Genomic DNA, 21,862 nt, shown 5'->3' with positions numbered 1-21,862 from the left:
TAAAAAAAAAAAATACACACGCACACACAAAAGAACGCTCTTCTTATTTCCAAAAGCCAATTGGGTCACCAATGGCAAGTGACAACAACACAATAACCCAAACAAAACGCATGAAAAAAAGATTATAAAAAAAAAAGGGTCCATAGACAAAGTGGCACAAAAGTGGAACCTGGGAACTCAAAAGCTCTAGAGAGCAGCCAAAAAGGGGAGAGAGAGAGCCAAAGCGCCGAAGATCATCGCCGGCGACGGAGCTGAGAATCCGGCGGCGAAATTGCCTGACTTGGTGCCGTTATGGGCTCCCGGCGGTGGAGCCATCGGAGCCATACCGTGCTTACCATGGTCCACACCGTTGTGAGCCAAAACCACCATAGCCAATATAGCCAAACAAGCCACAAAGCACACGCTTTTCGCTCCAAAAGCCATTTCTTCTTCTTTTTTTTTTTCTTTTTTTTTTTTTTTTCTCTTTTCTCTTGTTGTTGTGTTGTGTAGATTGAAAATTCTGAGGGGTTTATTTATAAACCGCATCAAGGAAAATTTGGATTTAAATGTCAATGGGGCTACAACTTCTACTAGCATTAATTTGTTTAATGCGTATGTACTGCATTTTTTTATAAGCAGAAATATATTTTAAAAAATAATAAGGAGAAATGGTCTCGTGTTGACTTTTTAATGGAGTTATTTCACAAATATCTCACATTTTTACAACATTTTATAACTACCTCATTTTTGTGTACGACTATTTTGTGGTTATTATAAATGAAACCATAAAAAGGAGAAGAAAAAAATTAAATAACACTGGAAAATAATAATAAAAAAACAGCAACGAGGAAAATACTAGCTATAAAATATAGGTATTTGAAAAGAAGATAAACGAGAATTTAAGAGTAAATTTGAAAAGAAGGTATTGTAAGTAATTTCTAGACTTTTAGTTACGTAGTTGAGGATTATTGTTTGTATTAATTTCTATTTTCAAGTTGGATGCGAGAAAACAAAAGAATGATTTATACTCAACATTAGGCCAAAGACGCGACTACTTTTTAAGATGTATAATTAATCCCATAGTCTTGTACTCTTGTGAACAATAAGAAATGTACTTAAAAATTATAAAACAGTTGCCACTCCAAATATAAGTTATAATACAGCTAGACTTATTTTTTTTTTTTTGTATCATATATATTGCTATAATACTCAAGATAGTTGAGATCATGTTACAATGTCTTGAGATAGTTAAGATCATGTTACAATGTCTTGAGATAGTTAAGATCATACTATGGACTCTCTCTCTCTCATATTTATCTAAGTTTAAAAGTCAATAGTCGGTTATTTCCATTATCTTTCTCATTTTTTGGTAGTCATACGGAACGGAATCTCTATTTAGTTTATATTTAAGGACGTGTCCGTGGAATGAATTTACTTCACTAAATAGCAACATAAATAATTGTACAAACGTCATTTTTTAAGAATCGACGTTAAAAAGCAAATTTAGTTGAAAAAATGGATGAGTAACAAAAGGCCAACTAAAGCATTTTACGAAAAATAATAATAATTAATGTCATTTAATACACAACTATAACGTCTAAATCATATCACCAATCACATATTGAACTACGTGAATATCGTTTCATGTGAGGCAACTCTACAAAGGCGAATGGAAGGAAGGGACCAGAAAAGACATATAAGTCTCCACATAATTTTTACAAAATTGATTTTTTTTTTTTTTTTTAGAAATATTGCTTCACGAAAGATGATAATGATATTACTCTTTTAATTATTGACTGATAGAATAAGTTGAAATAATCAAAATTAATCAAATTCTTAATCATTTGTTATAAAAATCTAAACTAATATTAATCAAATTATTAGTCATTTGTTATAACTAGATTAGATGTTTATAATCAGAGTATGAAATATCTAAATCTGAGTGGAAAATTAAAGTTAACCAGTAATTAATATAATAGTTGCACATTTTAGATTCGTAAAAAGTATTTTGACGAATCAATCATAAATACTAATTCTCTAATTTTTAAATAGGCTTAAACCATTTTTAAAAATTAAATTCATGGACCTAGTAAAGCCCATGCTAGGCGTCCCTCAATGGTTGATTATGTTAAGGGCATGTTTGGTTGGTGAGTTTTTAAAGGAATGGAATGGAATGGATTCTTAAAATTCATCATTGTTTCGTTTGGTTCATTTTTAAACGAGGTAATCATCATTATATGGAATGATCATTGCATTAATTTGATTCTTTATAAAATGGGATGAATGAACCATTCCATCCGTTAATGAAATATTTTTCCCAAATTAACCTTTTCTATAATTTAATATCTAACTCAACAAAACTCAAAAGAAAAATCTCAGACAGAGAAAAAAAAAGAACCCAATCCTCCGCCATTTTGTCGCCGACGAAACCCAGGATCTCGTGAAGAAACCCAGGATCTCTCTTGCATAATCTCAATCTCCATGTCATCTCTCAATGCTCTAACCGCCGACGATTTCACATCCCGATGCGACCGCCGACGAGTTCACTGTCTCTGCCGGTGCAAGCGCCGATGAGTTCACAGCCCAATGCGACCGTCGAAGAGTTCACTGTCTCCGCCAGTGCAAGCGCCGACGATTTCAGTCCGATACGACCGCCGAAGAGTTCAACCCCTCCGACGGTGCGACCATCGACGAGTTCACCGCCTCCGCCGGTCGGTGCAAGCGTCCAACCCACAAGAACACCCTAACTCGGAAAAAAAAAAAAAAAAAAAAAACTCTCGTTGAGGACTTCAGCCGGAAAGAAAGGAAGAAAGAATGAGTCATTTTTTTTCTTTAATGGCGAGTCTGAGTTTTGAGAGCCATTTTTTATCCAGGAGCGACATTAAAGCAAGCAAGAATGCTATGCTTTCATTTTTCTTTCTATATCCAGTCATGTGGCAGATTGGGGAAGATGAATAAATAGGGGTATTTTTGTCAATACACAATCCATTCTATTTTATTTTCTGAATGATTCAAAATATAAAACAAACAAATTAATATTGTTTCCATTACATTCTATTCTCATTCTCATTCCCTTTCTCATTCCCATTCAATTTTTATTTTTCAACCAAACATACCCTAGCGTAAAATTGTATAAATTTTTTTCAATATATGCCGCTCTAAAATTGTATGAAAATTCAAATTTTTGCTCCGCCACCGCACGTGGGGTGATGCTTTGAGATCGGGAATAAAGGTTTCGGTTTTATCTATCTTTCTATTTTGTGAAACTCGGTAATAAGTTTCAACTATATCCCAATGATTTCCAATCTTTAAGTATGATAATACCTAGGAATGGAAACGGTGTGGGTGCAACTATATCGGTACTTGTTACAAAAAAAAAAAAAAAAATACCTGTTAATCCATATATGTTAACATATTTTCTTTAACATGCCAGATAACAGATCAAATGTATAAAATTCATGTACTCGCTATCCGTTAACCCGATTTACAAATAATAATAAAAAAATCAATTAATAAGTCGAATTAATATCAATTAAAAAAAAAATTTAAGTGATGATACAATTTAACCTGAGTTTTTAAAGTAAAGTAGAATTCATAGACAACAAAAATATCTAAATTATTAGGAAAGTATATTTAGGTTAATAATTTTGTTTAGATAAGAAAAAATTATAACATGTATGATTTAGGGTCGGGTAGCATTTCATGTAAATACTAAATATTAATGTGTATTACCCGTTAACATGTTTGGAATGGATATTACCCAATTCGATTAGATTGGAAACTGTTGTTATGTTATGTGTTGACTTATTTTTTACTGCAAGTTGTTAAGGAAAGATGTCGGACAACATGCTTCAGGATTTGTAAAGACATCTTTTTCTTTGTACGCAGACTGTAATTCTGGAAAGTTTCCTATTTTTCCAGATCTTATCGCTGAATATTTTCTTTGATGATCTTCACGCGTTTATGGGTAAGGAAACTCTAGATTGACTTCCAGACTTGTATGACTGCTATAAAAGTCGAGTGTTACCCCCTTAGCAGTTCTTGACGCTTTTGATCAAATAACCAAGGTACCTAGACGTTCTCGACTGGCGGATTAGAAAACTGGTTGTATTGATCTTCAGCTGTGTAAACCTCTAAACACATATTTGGATCTGAGTGTTTGAGAGATTGTGGGTTCTTGTGCATTCGTGATTGAAGTTTTCACGTAACTTGTCATTTAAGGCTACCAAGCATCAGAGAGTGCTTGAAGAGTGGAATTGAGAGGGGTCTCAAATTCAGGGGGAGTCCTTGTTTTGGTAATCACTAGTAGTAATAGACTTAGGTCATTGTTTATTTGTGTTATTCATATAAGTCCTCGTTTGTACTATTGATTACTTTATAATGAATTCATTTCCATTAGCTGAGAGCCCCTAGATGTAGATGACATTGCACCAAATTGGGTAAACATATTGTGTGTCATTTACTTTACGCATTGTTTATTTATTATCCATTATTTTCCTCTGTGCAAGTTATCGAACACATTGCCTCTACATTGTGTGCGACATTTTGCCTTTCTCGTTAAACAGAATTTCATAAACGAACCTTTTACAAACAAACAAATAAACAAACTATATACAAACATAACTTCATACGAACATTCAACACAAGAGAAGACTCATCCAATATAATTGTTTTATATAAAAGTAGCTCAAGGCTTTTTAATATATAATTAGTATGAAACTCAAGAATACAAACATCTTACATTTTTTAACAAGGTAAAATGAGACCTAGATTCCTAGATTGTTTCTCTTCCTTCTCACTTGGAAAGGAAAAAAAAAAATCCGGGCAAGAATTCATGTCTATAGCTCTTTCATATCTCTATTATACGCTTTGTTTAGATTAAAGTCTCCGAACTTGAGTTCGAAGGGGATATTAAAAAACGGAATGTGAAGGGGGATACTTGAGTTCGAAGGGGATATTAAAATCAGCCAACAAACGGATATCACAATAAGCATAAAAAAAACAACTTTTTTTTTTAATTTGTCCTCTAAAAATCATTTCTTTGCCTTTTCTTTTTCCTCAGTAATTTGCTCTTTCATAAATATATACATGTGGCAAATCAATAACATATCATTATAAGCATCAAACTAGTTAAGTCAAGCGACCATAAGAAGAAGAAAAATGTCACACATACAAATCTTCTCTTATTATTTCCAAAAGCCAATCAGCCATAATCAAGACCCAAACAACACACAGAGAAAAATTTAATGGAACAGATCAAGTAGTGAACACTTTCACCCAAACACACTTAAGGTTATGAATTCTAGAGTCACACTCGAGACAAATTAAACATGAATTAAAAAAAAAAAGTTAAAGCAAGCAAGAAAGTGTACAATGATGAAATAGCACAAAGTGAACCACTCAAACTTTTTTTTTTTTTTTGGAGCCTAGAGAGCAGCCAAAAATGGGAGAGAAAGAGCCAAAGCGCCGATGATCATCGCCGGCGACGGAGCCGAGAATCCGGCGAAATTGCCTGACTTGGTGGAGTTTTTTGAACTCATCGGAGCCATTCCGTCCATGGTGTCATTGTGACCTTCGTGAGCCGCCACAACCATGGCCAATATAGCCAAACAAGCCACAAGGCACACAAATTTCACTTGGAAACTCATTTTTCTTTTTCTTTTTCTTTTTTCTCTCTCCACTGGACTAGTTTGTGATTGTGTGGCTTGATAATTTTCAGGGGTGTATTTTATAAACGAAACCATAGCAAGTGGCTATTTTTTTTTCCATGTATTTTGTTTTTCACAAAGAAAATTGGTTTGAAATGTCAATGGTACTATAGCTAATTGTACTAGCAATATTTGTTAAATTGTTTATTATGTACTGCATTTTTATTTAATTTATAAAGTTTATGTACTGCATTTGTAGGCTTAATAATAAGGAGAAACGGTTTTGCGTTGTTATAAATTTATATTTCCAAGCTGGATGTTATTTATTAAATAAAACAAGAGAATAATTTCTTTTGATATAAAAGAAATTATTGTTTATATAGTGCTAATTTCTTTATGTATATAGTGCTAATTGTTATAGTGAAATAGTTAATATAGTTGAGATCATGAAAAATTTCAAGTATGGACTCGGAAGGATGTTGTAGTTGTCTTTTTTTTTTTTTCTTTTTTTTTTTTCTTTTTTTAAGTCGATAATGTGATATTTCCACTATCTTTCTTTCATTTTTGTATCATCGTTGTATTGTACGCAATCTATTTCTTAATTTTATAGTAAATGATACGTCATCTTAATGTGATATGAAAATGCAGGCATGAGATTGTTTGAGAATTGAAATCATACACTATGCAGTGAATATTTCAGTTTTAGCTCTCTTTCAACTGTATTTCTTGCTCTTTAATATGAGCATTATTTACATGATATATTTACAAAATAAAAAGTTAAATATATTCAATATTGAAACACAAATCATAGATATAACAATAAAGCTTTATAATATAAAAGAAAATTAGATCTATGGGATAAGAAAAATTACATTAAATTAAACAAAGCGACGTTAGCCCAAATATTTATTCAATAGGCTTTCCGTCATATGTTTACGCGTGCTAAAATAGTTAGAAAGAAGTATTAGCATATTAATTTGTTTATGAAGCTGTATTTAATGTTGTTTTACATGCCACTTTATTTATTAAGTTTAAGAAAATAAAATGAAGTCAGTCAACGTTGGAAAAGTCAAATTGCCTCTGATGCAAATTATTCCATGATGTTTATTTATTGGCGTATTTATTTATCCGAGTCGTCAATACAAGTGATCCACAAACAAATTGGACCCATATCATATTCAGAGTCGTGTACTCGATGACTTTGTTTTTTTGGCTCAAAAGATGACTTGATTTTCCAAGTCTTCTTTCAATTTCACTGGCAGATATTAGTCATTTTCCAATAAATTTTTTCAGTCAATTTTGTAGTAACCACGAAATCTCATTTCTTCTTCACTTTTGTATATTTTGCAATAAATGTAAAATCAAACAACTATCTATCTCCATCTACGCTTTCTTTTACACCAAATAATATATTATGTTTATATTCCAATGATCTCTTATTTATGTTCATGCATTTACATAATTACATTCATTACTTATTCATGTGAAACATTTGGTCGTAGAGAATCATTGTAATGAACATTCCCGCACTATATATAACGCGGTATTGTTCATCATCGTCCCAAAATACTACTTTAGCACAAAAAATGGATTTGATTGCATATTTAACCTATTGCACTTCAATGAAAATATAGTTCGGTTGGAGATGCCCATGAAAATAAGCATATGACTTAACTTGCATTTAAATATCCTTGAAAAGTTTTGAGCTTCTATAAAAAAAATAAAAAATAAAAAATAAAAAAAGTTACGTACGACTATATAAAGAACTAATTAAAGTCTTAAAGTAAAAAAGTCGTTTAAATAAACTGCTAGCTGATGAAATCGCATGCTGAGGAAGCTAGCGGAGGCTTTCTAATTTGAAAGAAAAGAATTGAAGGCTATATTGAAAATTCTCCATGTAAACTAAAATGAATTAATTAAACAATAATAATAATAAAAAAATGAAAACCAAACCGAAGTCCAAAATAAATAAATGTAAGAAAAAAAAAACATTGTTTTCAGGTTAAACGGGGAAATTACATTGAACCATAAAGTTATTTTTTTAACCCTAGAAATACGTATGTTAGAAAGGAAAAAGAAAAGACTTTCACTCACAAATCTTCTCATAAAGTTATTTTTTTTAACCCTAGAAATACAGTATGTTTTTCGAGTTATGTTTGCGTGTCCTTCATGGAGACATCTTGTATATACGTCAGAATAAAAAAATAAAAAAGTTGTTAATTGATTAACATCTGCTCAAGAAGAGGGAAAAAAATGTTGTAACCGGCCAAAATTATCTGTGACGAACAGATGCTATAATGCTTGTTGACTTTGCCCCTCAATTTTTTAAGTAAAATCTATATTTATTCAAGGAATGAATTGTATCACACTATAATATAGGAAAATAACGGCATAAATAGGTAATATTTTTTATTTGATGCAGTTAAATACTTTTTCTTCGACGGCATAAATATCTTATGTTTTGTTTTAGTTGCACCGTTACTACTACTAGTCTGTTATCCTATTCAACAAATATTTAGTTAACTTTCTTTAAAAAATTAAACAGTAATAATTAATATAATTTTATAACTGATAACTCATATTAAAATTAAAAGAGAAAAAAATCTCTAAGATATTTTTTCTAGAGCATGTCGTATTATGATATCCAATGACATTAGTTATAGGATAAATTACAACGATTCCCACTTAAATATTTGGTCTCGAAATTTCCACAAAAAAACTCCTTTGAACTCTGATTTTGCTCAATATTTGTTTTTTCCGTCAACATTTCTCAGTTACCATCCATCAAATCTACATGTTTTAGACACGTGAAACTTTAGTTGAGGTTATAACGATATTTCTAATATATTGAATAATTTGTAAATATATTGTTTATTAATTTATTAAATATTCCTCTCTCTCTCTCTCTCTCCTAGCATAGTGCTCAAACACTTTCGCCCTGAAGAATAGATCTTCATGAATCGAAATGCCCTGAATGACTAATTTATCACGCCGAATCCAAATCTCATTCATAATTACCCACGCACGAACAACAACGAACATACGCCGGTCGACGGGCAGTTAGATTTTGTCTCTACCGCCGCGGCTCAAAGCTCGGGCTTCTGGCGTTTCTTCGTCGAACAATCTGGCATCAAAGGAGGCATCGCCACGTCATCTATGCCATTACACACTGTGAAAAAGCTGATCCATCTTGCAGCACTTCAAGCTTCGCGAGCTCGGCTCCATTGTTGATGAGGCATCGCTCACTCCGACCACTCCGCAACAGATTTCCGCTATCAATCTACGAACTAATTTCTTTCTCGACAAATCAATCTCGATAAGGAACAAAATAATTACAATGAACCAACAAATAAAATAAAAAATATGAAAATTAAACAACTTCCAAAGAGTTAAATTTTAAGGGAAATTGTTTGATTTATGGGTCCGCTGATCCTTCATCGAGGGATGGTGGATTCGGATCTCTGTGGTTTGTGCGAGCTTGAATCAGAACCTCCGGCCCATCTCTTTTTCAGGTGCGAAATTGCAAAAATATTTTGGGTCATGGAGGGACTGGGCCATCGACACTGATTAGTGATCCGCGATGGTTGGTCCTTGCCATTCTGGATATTGATACAAATCTTAATTCTAGGCATGGATGATGGACCCAAGAATGAGTTCGTTGTGTTTATCTGTATTTATTTCATTTGTGGTCTTCATCAAATCTAAAAGGAGACCACAGACGAATCACGAAAATAATTTGGGTCTAGGGTTTGAAATTGGGAAAGTTTTGATATTATGAAACCATTTATTGGATTTTCTAAATTATTTTATTTTCTTAATTGATAGGATATCATATTTATTAGGTTGAAATGGAGGGTAAAAACATAATTTCCCTTGTATGAGTCCTCACGTGACTAAAACGTGCAATTTTAACGGATGGTAACAGAGAAATGTTGACGAAAGAGGCAAAAATCGAACAAAACTAGGGTTCAGAGAATTTTTTGTGAAAATTTCGAAATGAGGGGGCATTTTATTACCGAGACCAGAGTTCAGGGGGAATCGCTATAATTTATCCTTACTTATAATGTGTTACATTGCTAAATTTTGATAATTCTACTTGCGTGTGTATAAGGATTATTACCTAAAGTCTATAAAAAAAAACCTTTATATATATATATATATATATATATATATATATATTAACTAAGGCATTCGCGATAAAAGAGAGAAGTAAAAAATAAATAAAAAAGGAAAAAAAAATTATACAAGAGAGGTGACAAAATAAATAAATAAAAATATGCCCCGTGTTGAGGCATGATAAAATCACGTGGCGAGTTCTCGATGAAACTTGGTTTCCAAACTAAAATCATTATTTATTGAATTCTGAGAGTTTTCCACTATATTTTTTGAGTTATTGTCTTAGAACCGGTAGTTTTATCATTTTCAAATCAAAACTTTACACATCTGAATCTTTATTTGGGTCCAGATATAGGCCCAACTCAGGCTTTGACCCGGCCCAGTTAAGCACCGGGGCAATCGAGAAGCAAAGCTGTTCGTTGATCCTCTTAACTGAACTCACTTTGCGCTAGGCGACTCAACTCAACACTCTTCTAACTTCTTCTACTTCGTCGGAAGAAGAAAATAGGAAAAACAGTGTCAAAAAGAAAGAATAGAGAAGAAATCTTGAACGAAATCATAACCCTATCTTTCTTCATCTTCTCTATGCGATTCTGACAAATCCATGGCTTCCACTTCTGCCATATCCCTGTGTTCGCTTCCCAAGGTAACGAACTCTTTGTTTTTTTAGGAATCGAAAACCTAGAAAGACACGGTTTTGTTTTCTCTGTAATCAGGTCTCGCTTCGGTCAGAATCGCTTTTGCCGACGGCGCTGTCGCTGAGGCGAAAGAGATGCTTGAGGCTTCGGAGCTCGGCGGCGAGAGCTTCGGCTTCGGATTCTTCGGGTCCGAGGCGGAGAGTGTATAAAGAGAGTCAGAGCGAGAGCCCATTCTCTGCTGCTCCGGTGAAGCAACTTGTTTCGGTGGTTGCGCCGGTCGGATTGTTCTTCGCCTTCACTTTCGGTAATTCGTTTCAGGCACATTTCGTATTTTCGGTGTCGTGAGCTATTGGAAATGTGAATTTGATTGAATTGCATGAGTGTGTGTTGTGTTTTTATTGAATTACCGATGAACATTGGTCAGCCGAATCGTATCTGATCATATGCCATCACGTTATACGATACTGCGTTGCAAGCAAAATCTACATAGTCAGGATTAGTGTAGTAACAACCTGATCTTGACGTATATTTTGAGAGTGTGGATGAGAAAATGAATGAACAGCGAAATGTGTGAGATAATCATAAAGTTTGTCTCGCAATATTTGATTTGACAGTTATGTTAACTATACAAACTTGAATAATCTATATTTTTCTTTATCTGGAATATAGTTTCTCTGATCGTGTAAAATTATTATCGTTTTCTGTCATAAATTATTTCCGACCTAACTGGAACGTGCTTAATTTTCAAAAAATCCAAAATGGTGGGAATTTATAAGATCTCCTTTCATATTAGTCTTTATCTTCTTATGTTTGAGGCTATATAATGAAAAAAAGCGATATCTTATATTTTAACCTTTGTAGTCATTTAGAGTTTAGAAGTCAAAACACATTCGTTGCATAGGATTTATATCCATTCATTAAGCAATTTTTTTCTTCTCGTATTGTTTTCTTAAGCTCTAGGTTTAGGTCTGCTATGCGGATAGACTCATATGTTCTTATCGGGTTTCTCAGTTTTTTTGTACTAATTTTATGTCTTCAGCTGACAGTTATGTGGAAAGTGGTGGAGAAACTCCTTACGCCGAAGTCCCAAAAGGATTCAAACGCAGAAGAAAAAGCTCCGGCGCAAGGTTTGAAATGGTCCTTTGCTGCGGGTACAAATCTGCTCTCTGGACTTGGTGCAAAGATTGACAGAGAGTCTAAGGAGAAGCTCAACGAATTTGCCAGAGAATTGAGGACATTCAGCGTGGTTGACATGTCAGGTACGACAATGTGGTTGCCAAAGGTAACAGGGATTTTGCGTTTTTATCATGTCTCGAGAGCATTTCATCATTGTTGATGACCAAATATTTTTACTTTACTTCCTTCAATACCATGTGGGAATTGCCTTGTTTTGTGCCTCAGTTAATGTTGGGTTGCTTAGGAGTCTTTTAGTGTTGTTTGAATCGTTTCTGTTTCCTTGTGGAATCTATTTCCCTTACTAAACAAAATTAAGCATCAAAAGCTTTTAACTTGGCAAAAAACTACTTGCAGGATGCAGTTTTGGTGATGAAGGATTAGTATTCCTTGCTGAAAGGTTCGCATATAATCAGGTTGGAGCTTTCCCAATTTATATATAAAAAAAAAAATAAATAAAAAAAAAATCTCAAAAATTGCTCAGTGATAATATTATTAGAATAACAAACTTACTTTTTCATGTTTCAGACACTTGAAGGAGTAGGGTTAGCTGGGAATGGAATCACTGCAGAGGGATTAAAAGCTTTCGATGGAATACTGCAATCAAATATCATGTTGAAAACCCTTGATCTCTCGGGGAATCCTATTGGAGATGATGGAGCAAAGGTATACATACCTCAAATCCACGTTTCTTCGATAATTTTAAATCGAGAGGAAGAGCTAACACTACCCTATATTCTGAAATGCTGTTAAGCATTATTATATGATAATAAGAACATTGCTTGCTTGTATATGCATGCTATTACACGTTGATATCAAGTGGGTTGATCTATTTTGCAGTGCCTGTGTCGGATATTGGCTGACAATACTGGTATTACAAAGCTTCAGTTGAACAGTACCAACTTGGGGGATGAGGTTTGTCCGGGCTAAAAGCTATACTGTATTCACACTTGCTTTTTTGCATTTAAGCAGATTGAAACTAGGCCTTCATCAATGTCACGTTAATATTGAGATATTTTTTTTACCATGCAGGGCGCGATGGCTGTTGCAGACATGTTGAAGCGAAATACAACTTTGCGTTATCTTGAACTCAATAATAATATGATTGACTACGCTGTACGAAAATTCCCTTCACATTTCATTTTCTTAGATTATGCTGTTTTTTCTTAACCTGCCAAATTTGATAAAATCTCGATTTTTCTACCCAAACTTATGGCAGGGATTCACAAGTATAGCTGGAGCCCTTCCCGAGAATAAGATAATTCGAGATATTCAACTTAAGTGAGACATCGCTTCCCTTTTTAATATGATTATTTTATGTCATGCCTCTCTTTTGGAATGCTGTGTAAAGGCATTTTCTTTCTCTATTTCTTTCATATTTGTTTTTGGGAAAATAATTTCACTGTTCTGCTCTAGTGGAAATTATGGTGGTGCCTTGGGGGCTAATGCTTTTGCTAAAGGACTTGAAGGAAACAAGTCTTTGAAGGTACTTTCTTGCTTCCATGTTCGCATTGTCTTATTTGTTTCAATTCTTCCGGCCACCATAAAGTCATTAAAGGTACTCATGCAATACTTTTCAGGAGCTTCATGTTCATGGGAACTCGATCGGAGATGAGGGCATACGTGCATTGATATCTGGTCTAAGTTCACATAAAGGTTGTAGTATGCTACCAAAGTTGTATGTTTTGGTATAATATTCATGCAAATGTTTTTCTTACCAATCTGGTGTTTTCAGGTAAACTTACACGTCTTGAAATCGGAAATAATTCCATCAGTGCAAAAGGTGCCCTTCATGTTGCTGAATATATCAAGAAGAACAAGAATGTATTGTCATTGAACATTAGTATGAATGACATAGGTGATGAGGTATTTGGATTTTAAATATCTCGATACCATTAACTAGCTAAATGCCAACTCAAATTCTGTTGCACGTATATTTCCGTCAAAACATTTTCTTAATTTTTGGCTGATAGTAAAAGAAACTAAACTTGTTTACATGTACATTGTCCCCTTTAGTTTTTTTTTTTCCCCCTTAATAATATGAATTGAGGTTTGCTCGATGTAGCTATGGTGTGGCGTGAATTATTCAAATTGGTGTCCTCAGATATCTCAGTTACTGCGCTGTTTTACTGATCTTTGAATTCTTAAAATTGAAATTCAGGGGGCAGAAAGGATTGGAAATGCACTGAAGGAAAACCGGACATTAAGAAGTTTAGACCTGGTATGAGATCAACCCGCCTTTTGTTTTATTAAGCATTATTGATATGTTTTCATGTTGTGTATGCAATCCTCAGCTAATCCATATCATTTAACATTGGTTTTTAATTTTACAGGCAGGAAATAACATACACGTTGCAGGAATCACCGCAATAGCGCAGGCTTTAAAAGATAATTCTATTGTTACAACTGTATGTCAAGCATCCTTTTTATTATTATTATTATCATCATCATTATGATTGCATTTTGAAGTGATTTCACTCTCTCTCTCTCTCTCTCTCTCTCTCTCTCTCTCTCTCTCTCAAACACCAACAGTTGGAATTCGGGTATAATCCCATTGGACCAGAAGGAGCTAAAGTTCTAGCTGAAGTTCTTAAGTTCAGTGGAAACATAAATATCCTTAAGCTTGGTTGGTGTCAGGTAATTATCTCTTCAATATTATATACTCAACAGAATTGAAATTCCCATTTCGTCTAAATCACTAATGGTCACAGATTGGAGCCAAAGGAGCGGAGTTCATCGCCGATATGCTGAGATACAATAGTACCTTAGTGGAGCTTGATCTAAGGGGAAATGGGCTAAGAGACGAAGTTTGTCACTGCATTCACTAAAGGGTCTCATCATTTTGTCACACGGATCAATTTGTGCATAAAATCTTACACGAACGAATTATTTTCAGGGTGCGACTTGCCTGGCTCGCAGCTTAAAAGTGGTCAATGAAGCCTTGACTTCTCTAGATCTCGGCTTCAACGAGATAAGGGTACTAAGAAAAAAATCGTGTTTAATCTTAACCACAATGCTGGCATTATTTTGCGTTCGTTTGATTTCGGTTCCATGTTCAGGATGACGGGGCTTTTGCAATTGCTCAGGCGTTGAAGGCAAATGAAGATGTGAGAATCACGTCTTTGAACCTTTCGCGGAACTTGATGACCAAATTTGGGCAGGTTAGTTTTTGTAACTTTTATTAGTAATCTGATTTCGTAGTGTGTATATATATTCTGTTACTAATTTTTACATTACAGAGTGCTTTGACGGACGCAAGAGACCATGTACTTGAGATGACCGAAAAGGAAGTAAATGTATTTTTCTAAAAGTGGTTCAAGTAATTTAAGATAGTTGTGGATAATATAGCTGGTTATTATTTAGGGTTTATTATTTTCCCCGGGAATTATTGGGTAAGGACAAGATACTTTTGGTCAAATTTTTTGTGGGTTCTTACCAATCTCTTTTTTAAAGAGGAATCATTGAAAATTTTGATAATGAGAGCATAGTTTAGCCATGAGTGGCAGCTATATATAATTTAATAGCTTGGCTCTTTTTTTCTGATTGCCAAACGCATGTCAAGCTCACCGTTTCATGTGGAAACTTTCAAGTCGTTGTGTTTGTCGATTGCATAGAAGAACCTTCACATTTTAAGCTATCCCATTTTATTCTAAATTTATAATGAACGTGGAAAGACTGATGTTCAGGCAAAGTTATCAAAGATTATGTCTTGTCAATCTGAATCAAGGCGTGTAAATAAATATATTAACGGTTAAACTTAAACAGACAAGTTGAATGGTGGTACTTTGAAAAATCTGAAGCTAAGGACAAGATAACACGTATCAATTGGAAGTGCCACAATAGTTGAGGCAAAAGCGCATTTAACGATGGGGTTAGATTTAGCCTATATACATATACTTGCAATACAAGAAAAAAAAAAAAAAAAAAAAAAAAAAAAAAGAGAAGGATGAGATTGGATTCTATATTTTTTTTTTCTCGGCATTCCTAAAGTGGGTTTAACTAAGTGTACATACAGCTCATTTTGTATTTACAATACATACATACAATGGAAATAAGGGCAAGAAGTACTACGTAGACTCTCTCTCTCTCTTGCTTTTCTCCTCAGCGGCTCAGCCCCATAATATTTTCATCATGGCTTCATTATTACAATGGAATTTCTTATACGAGCATCACAGAAAATCCTATCTGTAAATTTTAGGATGTGATGAGATGTGAAAAATACACAGCTTCAGCTTTTGTATTATTACCATATGACGTTGAGACTTGAGATGAGACCAGTGGTTGCAAACAAATAATATTATCACACACTCGTGTATATATATATATATATATATATACGTGGCAGATTGAAGGTATAGACAGTGTCGCGTGTCTGTATATTAATTGTGAAGACCAAAGTGCCAAACTATTAAAAAGCCGAAACATGCAGTGGGTAAATTCCACCGCTAGCCAAACGGCTATATAAATAGATGACAAGCACGTACAAAAGACACTTGTTCAGTACTCTCTCTCTCTCTCTCTCTACTACAGATATGGCTTCTCGTTTGCTTCTTCTGCTGGCTGTGTTCTTGTTCTTCGCATCACAGGTTTTTTTTTTTTCTTTTCTTTCATATTCGTACTATTATAATGAAAAGTCCGTATGTAACGATTTTATTGTATAATTTGTATCTTATATAGAATAAAAAAGTTTACACGTGTTTAATCATCACGTAAAATTCATATATTGTGCATGTAGGTTTCATCCGAAGCTATGCTTGAAGGCCAAAAGACTGACCAGGTTTTCTTAGATTTATACCCACAAAAAAAAAACTAAAAATTAGTCTTGATATCTGCACATTATGTTTTTTTTTTTCGTTTTCATAATAATTTATTTACAAATATATATATAAAAAATAAAAACGATAACAATCCTACTTATATACACAGGCGATTGTGGAAGGACCTAACAGAAGGCTCTTACCATATTTGGGTATTTCTTTCTCCACTTAAAAATCTAATAATATTTTAGGTCCAAATTATTAAAATATTGGTAATTATTTATTTATATTTATTTAACAATGATGTGCAGATTGTACTAGACTCTGCGACGTAAGGTGTAGCTTACACTCGAGACCAAATCTGTGCAAACGTGCGTGTGGCACGTGTTGCTGGAGATGCAAATGCGTGCCACCTGGCACCTCCGGAAACCAACACGTGTGCGGAAAGTGTTACACCGATATGACCACTCACGGCCAACGCCGCAAGTGTCCTTAAAAATATTACTCATTCCAATAAATGATAATTAATAAATAAGCGTACTCCTCATGATCATAATTTATAATAGAACTAGTGGTATGTATAATTTTGTTATAATAATTGTACATACAATGTATTATATGATATGTACAAGTTGGAGAGGATTTCTTGTACTACAAGAAAGAAAAGAAATAAAGAAAGCAGTTTACAAATTTTGATTTTGTGAAGAGTATCTCTATTGTTTACTAAGTTAGGTTTATTCTCACTTGTTGGTTTGAAGCCCAACAGTTTGTGTCGAAGCCCAAGCCCATTAGGCGAGGTAACAGCTTGGAGGCGTCGTTTGTTGAGGTAAAACGACACTGGACTTGAATCGTTAAGTCCTGGTGCATTTGACCATGACTCGACTGCCACCGCTGGATACTCGTCTAATCCAACGGTCAGCATCACTTCTGCTAAGGGATACAAAAGGACTGAAGACTCTTCATTTCTATTCAGTCGATTCTCATTCTGTCATTTTGTACTCGTCGCTAGGGTTTGTTGACCTTGTGCGATTCTCTCATCTTGTTCTTCTCTGAGTGATTTTGTGAGTCTGGTTCGATCGTCTTGATCGTGAGTTCCTTGTGTGAACTGTGTAATTGATTCTGAGATACTCTGAGTGTGTGTGTGAACCTTGAGAGGAGAAAGTGATCTGTGAAGTGGTGTGATCGATCCAAAGACTAGTACACGAGCTTTTCCGGTTGGAGCTCAACGAGGATTAGGGTTCAAGCCATAGTTTTGGTTTGGATCTGAACCTCGGTAAACTCTGTGTGTCTCTTTACTTTTCTTTGTTGATTTCTTTGTTTGTGTGCGTTGGTGATTCACAAGTTCGATAAGTTTGAGAGGATCTTGAGGGCTAAAGTTTCCTACAGTGGTATCAGAGCCTTCTTCGTGACAGGCTTTCTTTTCTGTGTTGTTTCTCGATCCTTGCCTTAACCCTATTTTTCTGTGTTTTAGGGCTGTTTAAGAATCTTTTCAAATTATCTTGAATTTCTTGATACTCGCACACGTTCTTGTTTTCTTGACAGGAAATGATGGGAGTTGGCCGCGTTGAAGTCACTGCCTATGACGGCAAGTCTGACTTCGGGGTTTGGAGCACCAAGATTCGTGCCCTGCTATCGCACCACAAGGTGCTCATTGCCTTGGAACCGAAAGAAGAGCTGTGGTCCGAGGATCACAAGAAAAGGAAGTCGGAAATAGATGAGGAGGCCTTCAACCTACTCATCCTCAATCTCTCCGACAACGTTATTCGGAAGGTATATGGTTGTAAGACTCCGCTGCTGCTTTGGGGTAAACTCGAAACCCTATACTCTAACCAATCTACCCCGAATCTTGCTTACCTGAAGGCCTCTCTTTTCTCGTATAAGATGGACTCTTCCAAGTCTGTCGATGATAACCTAGATGAGTTCCTCAAGCGCACACTGTTGCTTAGAGGAACTGATCATGAGTTGGATGACACCAGTGTTGTTATGATTCTTATGAACTCAATTCCTGACAACTATCAAGTTGTGAAAGATGCTTTTCAATATACTGGCACTGTACCTTCTTATGATCTCTTCTGTTCTGCTCTCAAAACTCGTGAGATGGAACTCAAGAATCATAAGAACAAATCTGGGTCTAACCTGTTTGTTAAGAATAAGACAGGAAATGCTGACAGTAAGGGAAAGAAAGGAAAAGGCAAAGATGGCAAATCCCAAGGTGAAACAAGAAAGTGCTATCACTGTGGTAAGGTTGGACATTTAAGGAAGGACTGCTTCAAATGGCTGGAAAAGAACAAGACCACAGGTAATCTCGAAACCAATGTAGCTACTACCGCTTAAGACAGTACAAGAATCCTCTGAGGTCTTAAATGTGACTGATAAGTCCAAGGTTGACCAATGGATTCTTGATACTGGCTGCACTTTTCATATGAGTCCCAACAGAGAATTTTTTCGTGATTTCTGTGAGGTCTCAAATGAACTGGTTTATATGGGTAATAACAATGCCTGTGATGTCAAAGGCATGGGATCTATTGACTTCAAAATAGCCAATGGACAAGTTGTAACCCTCACAAAGGTTCGGTTCATTCCAGGGCTCAAGAGAAATCTAATTTCTCTTGGTGTCTTGGATGACTGTGGTTGTAATTATGCTGCTAAAAATGGTTTCTTGAACGTGTACAAGAATAATAAACTTGTTCTCCCTAGTACTAAGGTTTCTGGCTTGTATATCTTGGATGGATCTGCTTGTGCTTGTGTAAAAAATATTGCTGCTGTTATTGAGACTAACCCTGCAGATACTCAAAAATGGCATTTGGGGCTTGGACACATGAGCCAAAAGGGACTCTCTGCCTTATGCAATCAAGGTTTGTTAGGTAAGATCACCCTCTCTGATTTACCTTTCTGTGAGCCTTGTGTACTTGCAAAACAACACAGGCAAAAGTTTCCAAAGGGCACTCACTTGTCCAAGGGCATTCTTGAGTATGCCCATGCTGACTTGTGGGGCCCTGAGTCACATGAGACTCATGGTGGGAACAAATACTTTCTCAGCATTGTTGATGATTACTCTAGAAGGGTTTGGACTTTCCTTTTGAAAACAAAAGATGAAGTTTTTCTTAAGTTTAAGGATTGGAAAACCCTCGAAGAGAATCAATCCAACAAGACTCTGAAAGTATTGAGAACTGACAATGGTTTAGAATTCTGCAATACTGAATTTGATTCTTTCTGCTCTGATAATGGCATCCTAAGGCATAAAATTGTCAGGTCAACCCCTCAGCAAAACGGTGTTGCTGAGAGGATGAACAGGACCCTGTTAGAAAGAGTTAGAAGCCTTTTGTTTACCTCTGGCCTGAACAAATCCTTCTGGGGAGAAGCCTTAGCCACAGCAACCTATCTTATCAATAGGAGCCCAAACAGAAATCTGAACCTGAAATGTCCCATAGAAGTGTCGAGTGGTAGAAAGCCTCAGATGGACCACCTTAGGATTTTTGGGTGTGCTGCCTATGCTCATAACAGGGAGGGTAAACTAGATCCCAGATCCCTTAAGTGTGTCTTTCTAGGTTACCAACAACAGAGTGGGACAAAAGGGTATAGGCTTTGGGAAATGAGCTCACGTGGTGTTAAAATCATAATCAGCAGAGATGTTGTGTTTGATGAGAGCACTTTCCCATGTAAGACTAATACCCATGTGATTGACCCCTCTGAGCCTGTTAGTGAACCTGAACCTGTTGTTGCACCTGTCGAGGTGGAGCCAAATGACCCTGAAAACCAGAGAGATGAGCCTGACCTTGTACCTGAACCCCTTGAGGCTGATGATGACAATGATGCCCCTGAACAGGAGCCAGTTGATCTAGCTGAGCACACTGATCAGGTGGAGCGACTTGACACATCAACTCAAGAAGAACTTGAAACCTATCAGCTGACCAGAGATAGGGCTAGAAGGGACATAAGACCACCAACCAGATACTCCTATGCTGACCTTGTCTTTACTGCCTTAGTAGCCTCTCTTGAAATACAGGGTTCTGAGCCTGACAGTTATATTGATGCTATCACATCTGAGCAGAAAGACAAGTGGCATCATGCAATGGTTGAAGAGATGAATTCCCTTATGGTTAATAAAACCTGGGTTCTGGTTGAAAAACCTAAAGCCCAGAAACTGGTGGAGTGCAGATGGCTGTTCAAAATCAAGGAGGGTCTCACTGACACTGATCCTCCTAGATTTAAAGCCAGGTTGGTTGCAAAGGGCTATACTCAGAGAGAAGGGATAGATTTCACTGAAATCTTTTCTCCTGTGGTAAAGTTCAAAACCATAAGGATCATGCTGTCCTTGGTGGCTAACATGGATCTTGAACTTGAGCAGTTAGATGTGAAAACTGCATTCTTACATGGTGATTTGGAAGAAGAGATTTATATGAGACAACCTGAGGGTTTTGTTGATAAATCTCATCCTGATCATGTGTGCTTATTGAAAAAATCGTTGTATGGACTCAAACAAAGTCCTAGGCAATGGTATAAGAAGTTTGATTCCTTTGTGCTGAGTATTGGCTTCACCCGGAGCAGCTATGATAGCTGTTTCTATTTCTCATCCTTATCTGATAATCCTGTTTATATTTTATTATATGTTGATGACATGTTGATTATAAGTAAGTCTGTTGAGAAAATTAACAGGTTGAAGAAAGAGCTGAATTCTGTGTTTGATATGAAGGACCTGGGTCAAGCCAGGAAGATTCTTGGTATGATGATTGAAAGAAAAAGGAAAGACTTCTGGCTTAAAGTTCATCAGAAGCAATACTTAGAAAAGGTGGTATCTAAGTTTGGTAGCTTGAACTGTAAGCAAGTTGCTGTACCTCTTGCATCACATTTCATTTTGAGTAAAGCTCAGTGCCCTATATCTAGAGCTGATATTCTCAAAATGGAAAGTGTTCCCTATGCTAATGCCATTGGTTCTCTCATGTATGCAATGATTAGCACGAGACCTGACCTGTCTTTTGCTATATCTTTGTTGAGTCGTTTTATGTCTAATCCAGGTTTTGAACATTGGCAAGCGCTGAAATGGGTAATAGCCTATGTCAGCAGCACCATTGATGTTGGGCTATGCTATTGTAAGAGAATTGGACCTTATGAGCTAATTGGTTATGTAGATGCTGACTATGCAGGTGACAGGGATTCTAGGAAATCAACAACTGCTTTCTGTTTTACTTTAGGCAGGAATTGCATTTCCTGGAAATCCAACTTGCAATCCCTGGTTGCTCTGTCAACCACTGAGTCAGAATACATTGCCATTTGTGATGCTTTTAAGGAAGCTGTATGGTTGCAGGGCCTGTTGAAAGAGGCTCAATTGATTGAGAAAAATGCTATAGTGTATTCTGATAGTCAGTCAGCTATACACTTGAGCAAAAATCATGTGTATCATGAAAGAACTAAACATGTGGATGTCAAGTTCCATTTCATCAGGGACTTGATTGCTACTGATGTTGTTAAGTTACTGAAAATTGATACTGAGGAGAATCCTGCTGATATGGGAACTAAAATTGTTACTAACTCTAAGTTTAAGCACTGCTTG

General features: G+C 35.6%; 2 protein-coding genes and 1 long non-coding RNA gene across 5 annotated transcripts; 2 read left to right on the top strand and 1 right to left on the bottom strand.

Annotated features, from left to right (window-relative positions):
* Positions 1–190: 190 nt before the first annotated feature.
* LOC149403409 (uncharacterized) lies at positions 191–5,787 on the bottom strand. Its single transcript, XR_016296028.1, has 2 exons — positions 5,492–5,787; positions 191–275 (listed from the first exon to the last, which is right to left on the bottom strand). It is a non-coding gene; the product is annotated as an uncharacterized LOC149403409 (long non-coding RNA).
* A 4,465-nt stretch (positions 5,788–10,252) lies between these two features.
* EMB2004 (RNI-like superfamily protein) lies at positions 10,253–15,089 on the top strand. 3 transcript variants are annotated; one of them, XM_089609314.1, is made up of 18 exons: positions 10,257–10,389; positions 10,460–10,685; positions 11,428–11,640; positions 11,912–11,970; positions 12,083–12,220; positions 12,395–12,469; positions 12,587–12,670; positions 12,774–12,835; positions 12,971–13,040; positions 13,135–13,210; positions 13,290–13,420; positions 13,716–13,775; positions 13,888–13,962; positions 14,087–14,191; positions 14,266–14,361; positions 14,451–14,531; positions 14,614–14,715; positions 14,794–15,089. In XM_089609314.1, the coding sequence occupies exons 1-18, from the start codon at positions 10,348–10,350 to the stop codon at positions 14,860–14,862; spliced, it is 1,764 nt and encodes a 587-aa protein (XP_089465440.1). In that variant the 5' UTR covers positions 10,257–10,347; the 3' UTR covers positions 14,863–15,089. The 3 variants fall into 3 exon arrangements, 2 of the variants coding, with proteins under 2 accessions (XP_089465440.1, XP_089465441.1); XR_016296089.1 differs by lacking the exon at positions 14,794–15,089 and having other exon boundaries at positions 10,253–10,389; positions 14,266–14,385; positions 14,614–14,653; XM_089609315.1 differs by lacking the exon at positions 10,257–10,389 and having other exon boundaries at positions 10,555–10,685; positions 11,421–11,640.
* A 901-nt stretch (positions 15,090–15,990) lies between these two features.
* LOC149403407 (snakin-2-like) lies at positions 15,991–17,050 on the top strand. The gene is made up of 4 exons (XM_089609316.1): positions 15,991–16,140; positions 16,290–16,331; positions 16,481–16,523; positions 16,623–17,050. The coding sequence occupies exons 1-4, from the start codon at positions 16,024–16,026 to the stop codon at positions 16,805–16,807; spliced, it is 387 nt and encodes a 128-aa protein (XP_089465442.1). The 5' UTR covers positions 15,991–16,023; the 3' UTR covers positions 16,808–17,050.
* The last annotated feature ends 4,812 nt before the right edge of the window (positions 17,051–21,862 follow it).

Source organism: Urtica dioica, chromosome 3, assembly GCF_054948205.1.
Source record: "Urtica dioica subsp. dioica isolate 48M chromosome 3, U.dioica_male_clone48M_v1_H2, whole genome shotgun sequence".
Taxonomy (NCBI): Eukaryota; Viridiplantae; Streptophyta; class Magnoliopsida; order Rosales; family Urticaceae; genus Urtica; species Urtica dioica.
This window is presented reverse-complemented; position numbering and strand designations above follow the sequence as displayed.

What these genes read in the sequence shown, in the direction of transcription:
- EMB2004 (XM_089609314.1), top strand. Translation starts at nt 10,348, where the DNA reads ATGGCTTCCACTTCTGCCATATCCCTGTGTTCGCTTCCCAAG. An exon ending in ATTCGAGATATTCAACTTAA is followed by an intron (nt 12,836 to 12,970) that starts GTGAGACATCGC and finishes GTTCTGCTCTAG; the next exon opens with TGGAAATTATGGTGGTGCCT. An exon ending in GAAATGGGCTAAGAGACGAA is followed by an intron (nt 14,362 to 14,450) that starts GTTTGTCACTGC and finishes AATTATTTTCAG; the next exon opens with GGTGCGACTTGCCTGGCTCG.
- LOC149403407 (XM_089609316.1), top strand. Translation starts at nt 16,024, where the DNA reads ATGACAAGCACGTACAAAAGACACTTGTTCAGTACTCTCTCTCTCTCT. An exon ending in TCTTGTTCTTCGCATCACAG is followed by an intron (nt 16,141 to 16,289) that starts GTTTTTTTTTTT and finishes TTGTGCATGTAG; the next exon opens with GTTTCATCCGAAGCTATGCT. An exon ending in AAGGCTCTTACCATATTTGG is followed by an intron (nt 16,524 to 16,622) that starts GTATTTCTTTCT and finishes AATGATGTGCAG; the next exon opens with ATTGTACTAGACTCTGCGAC.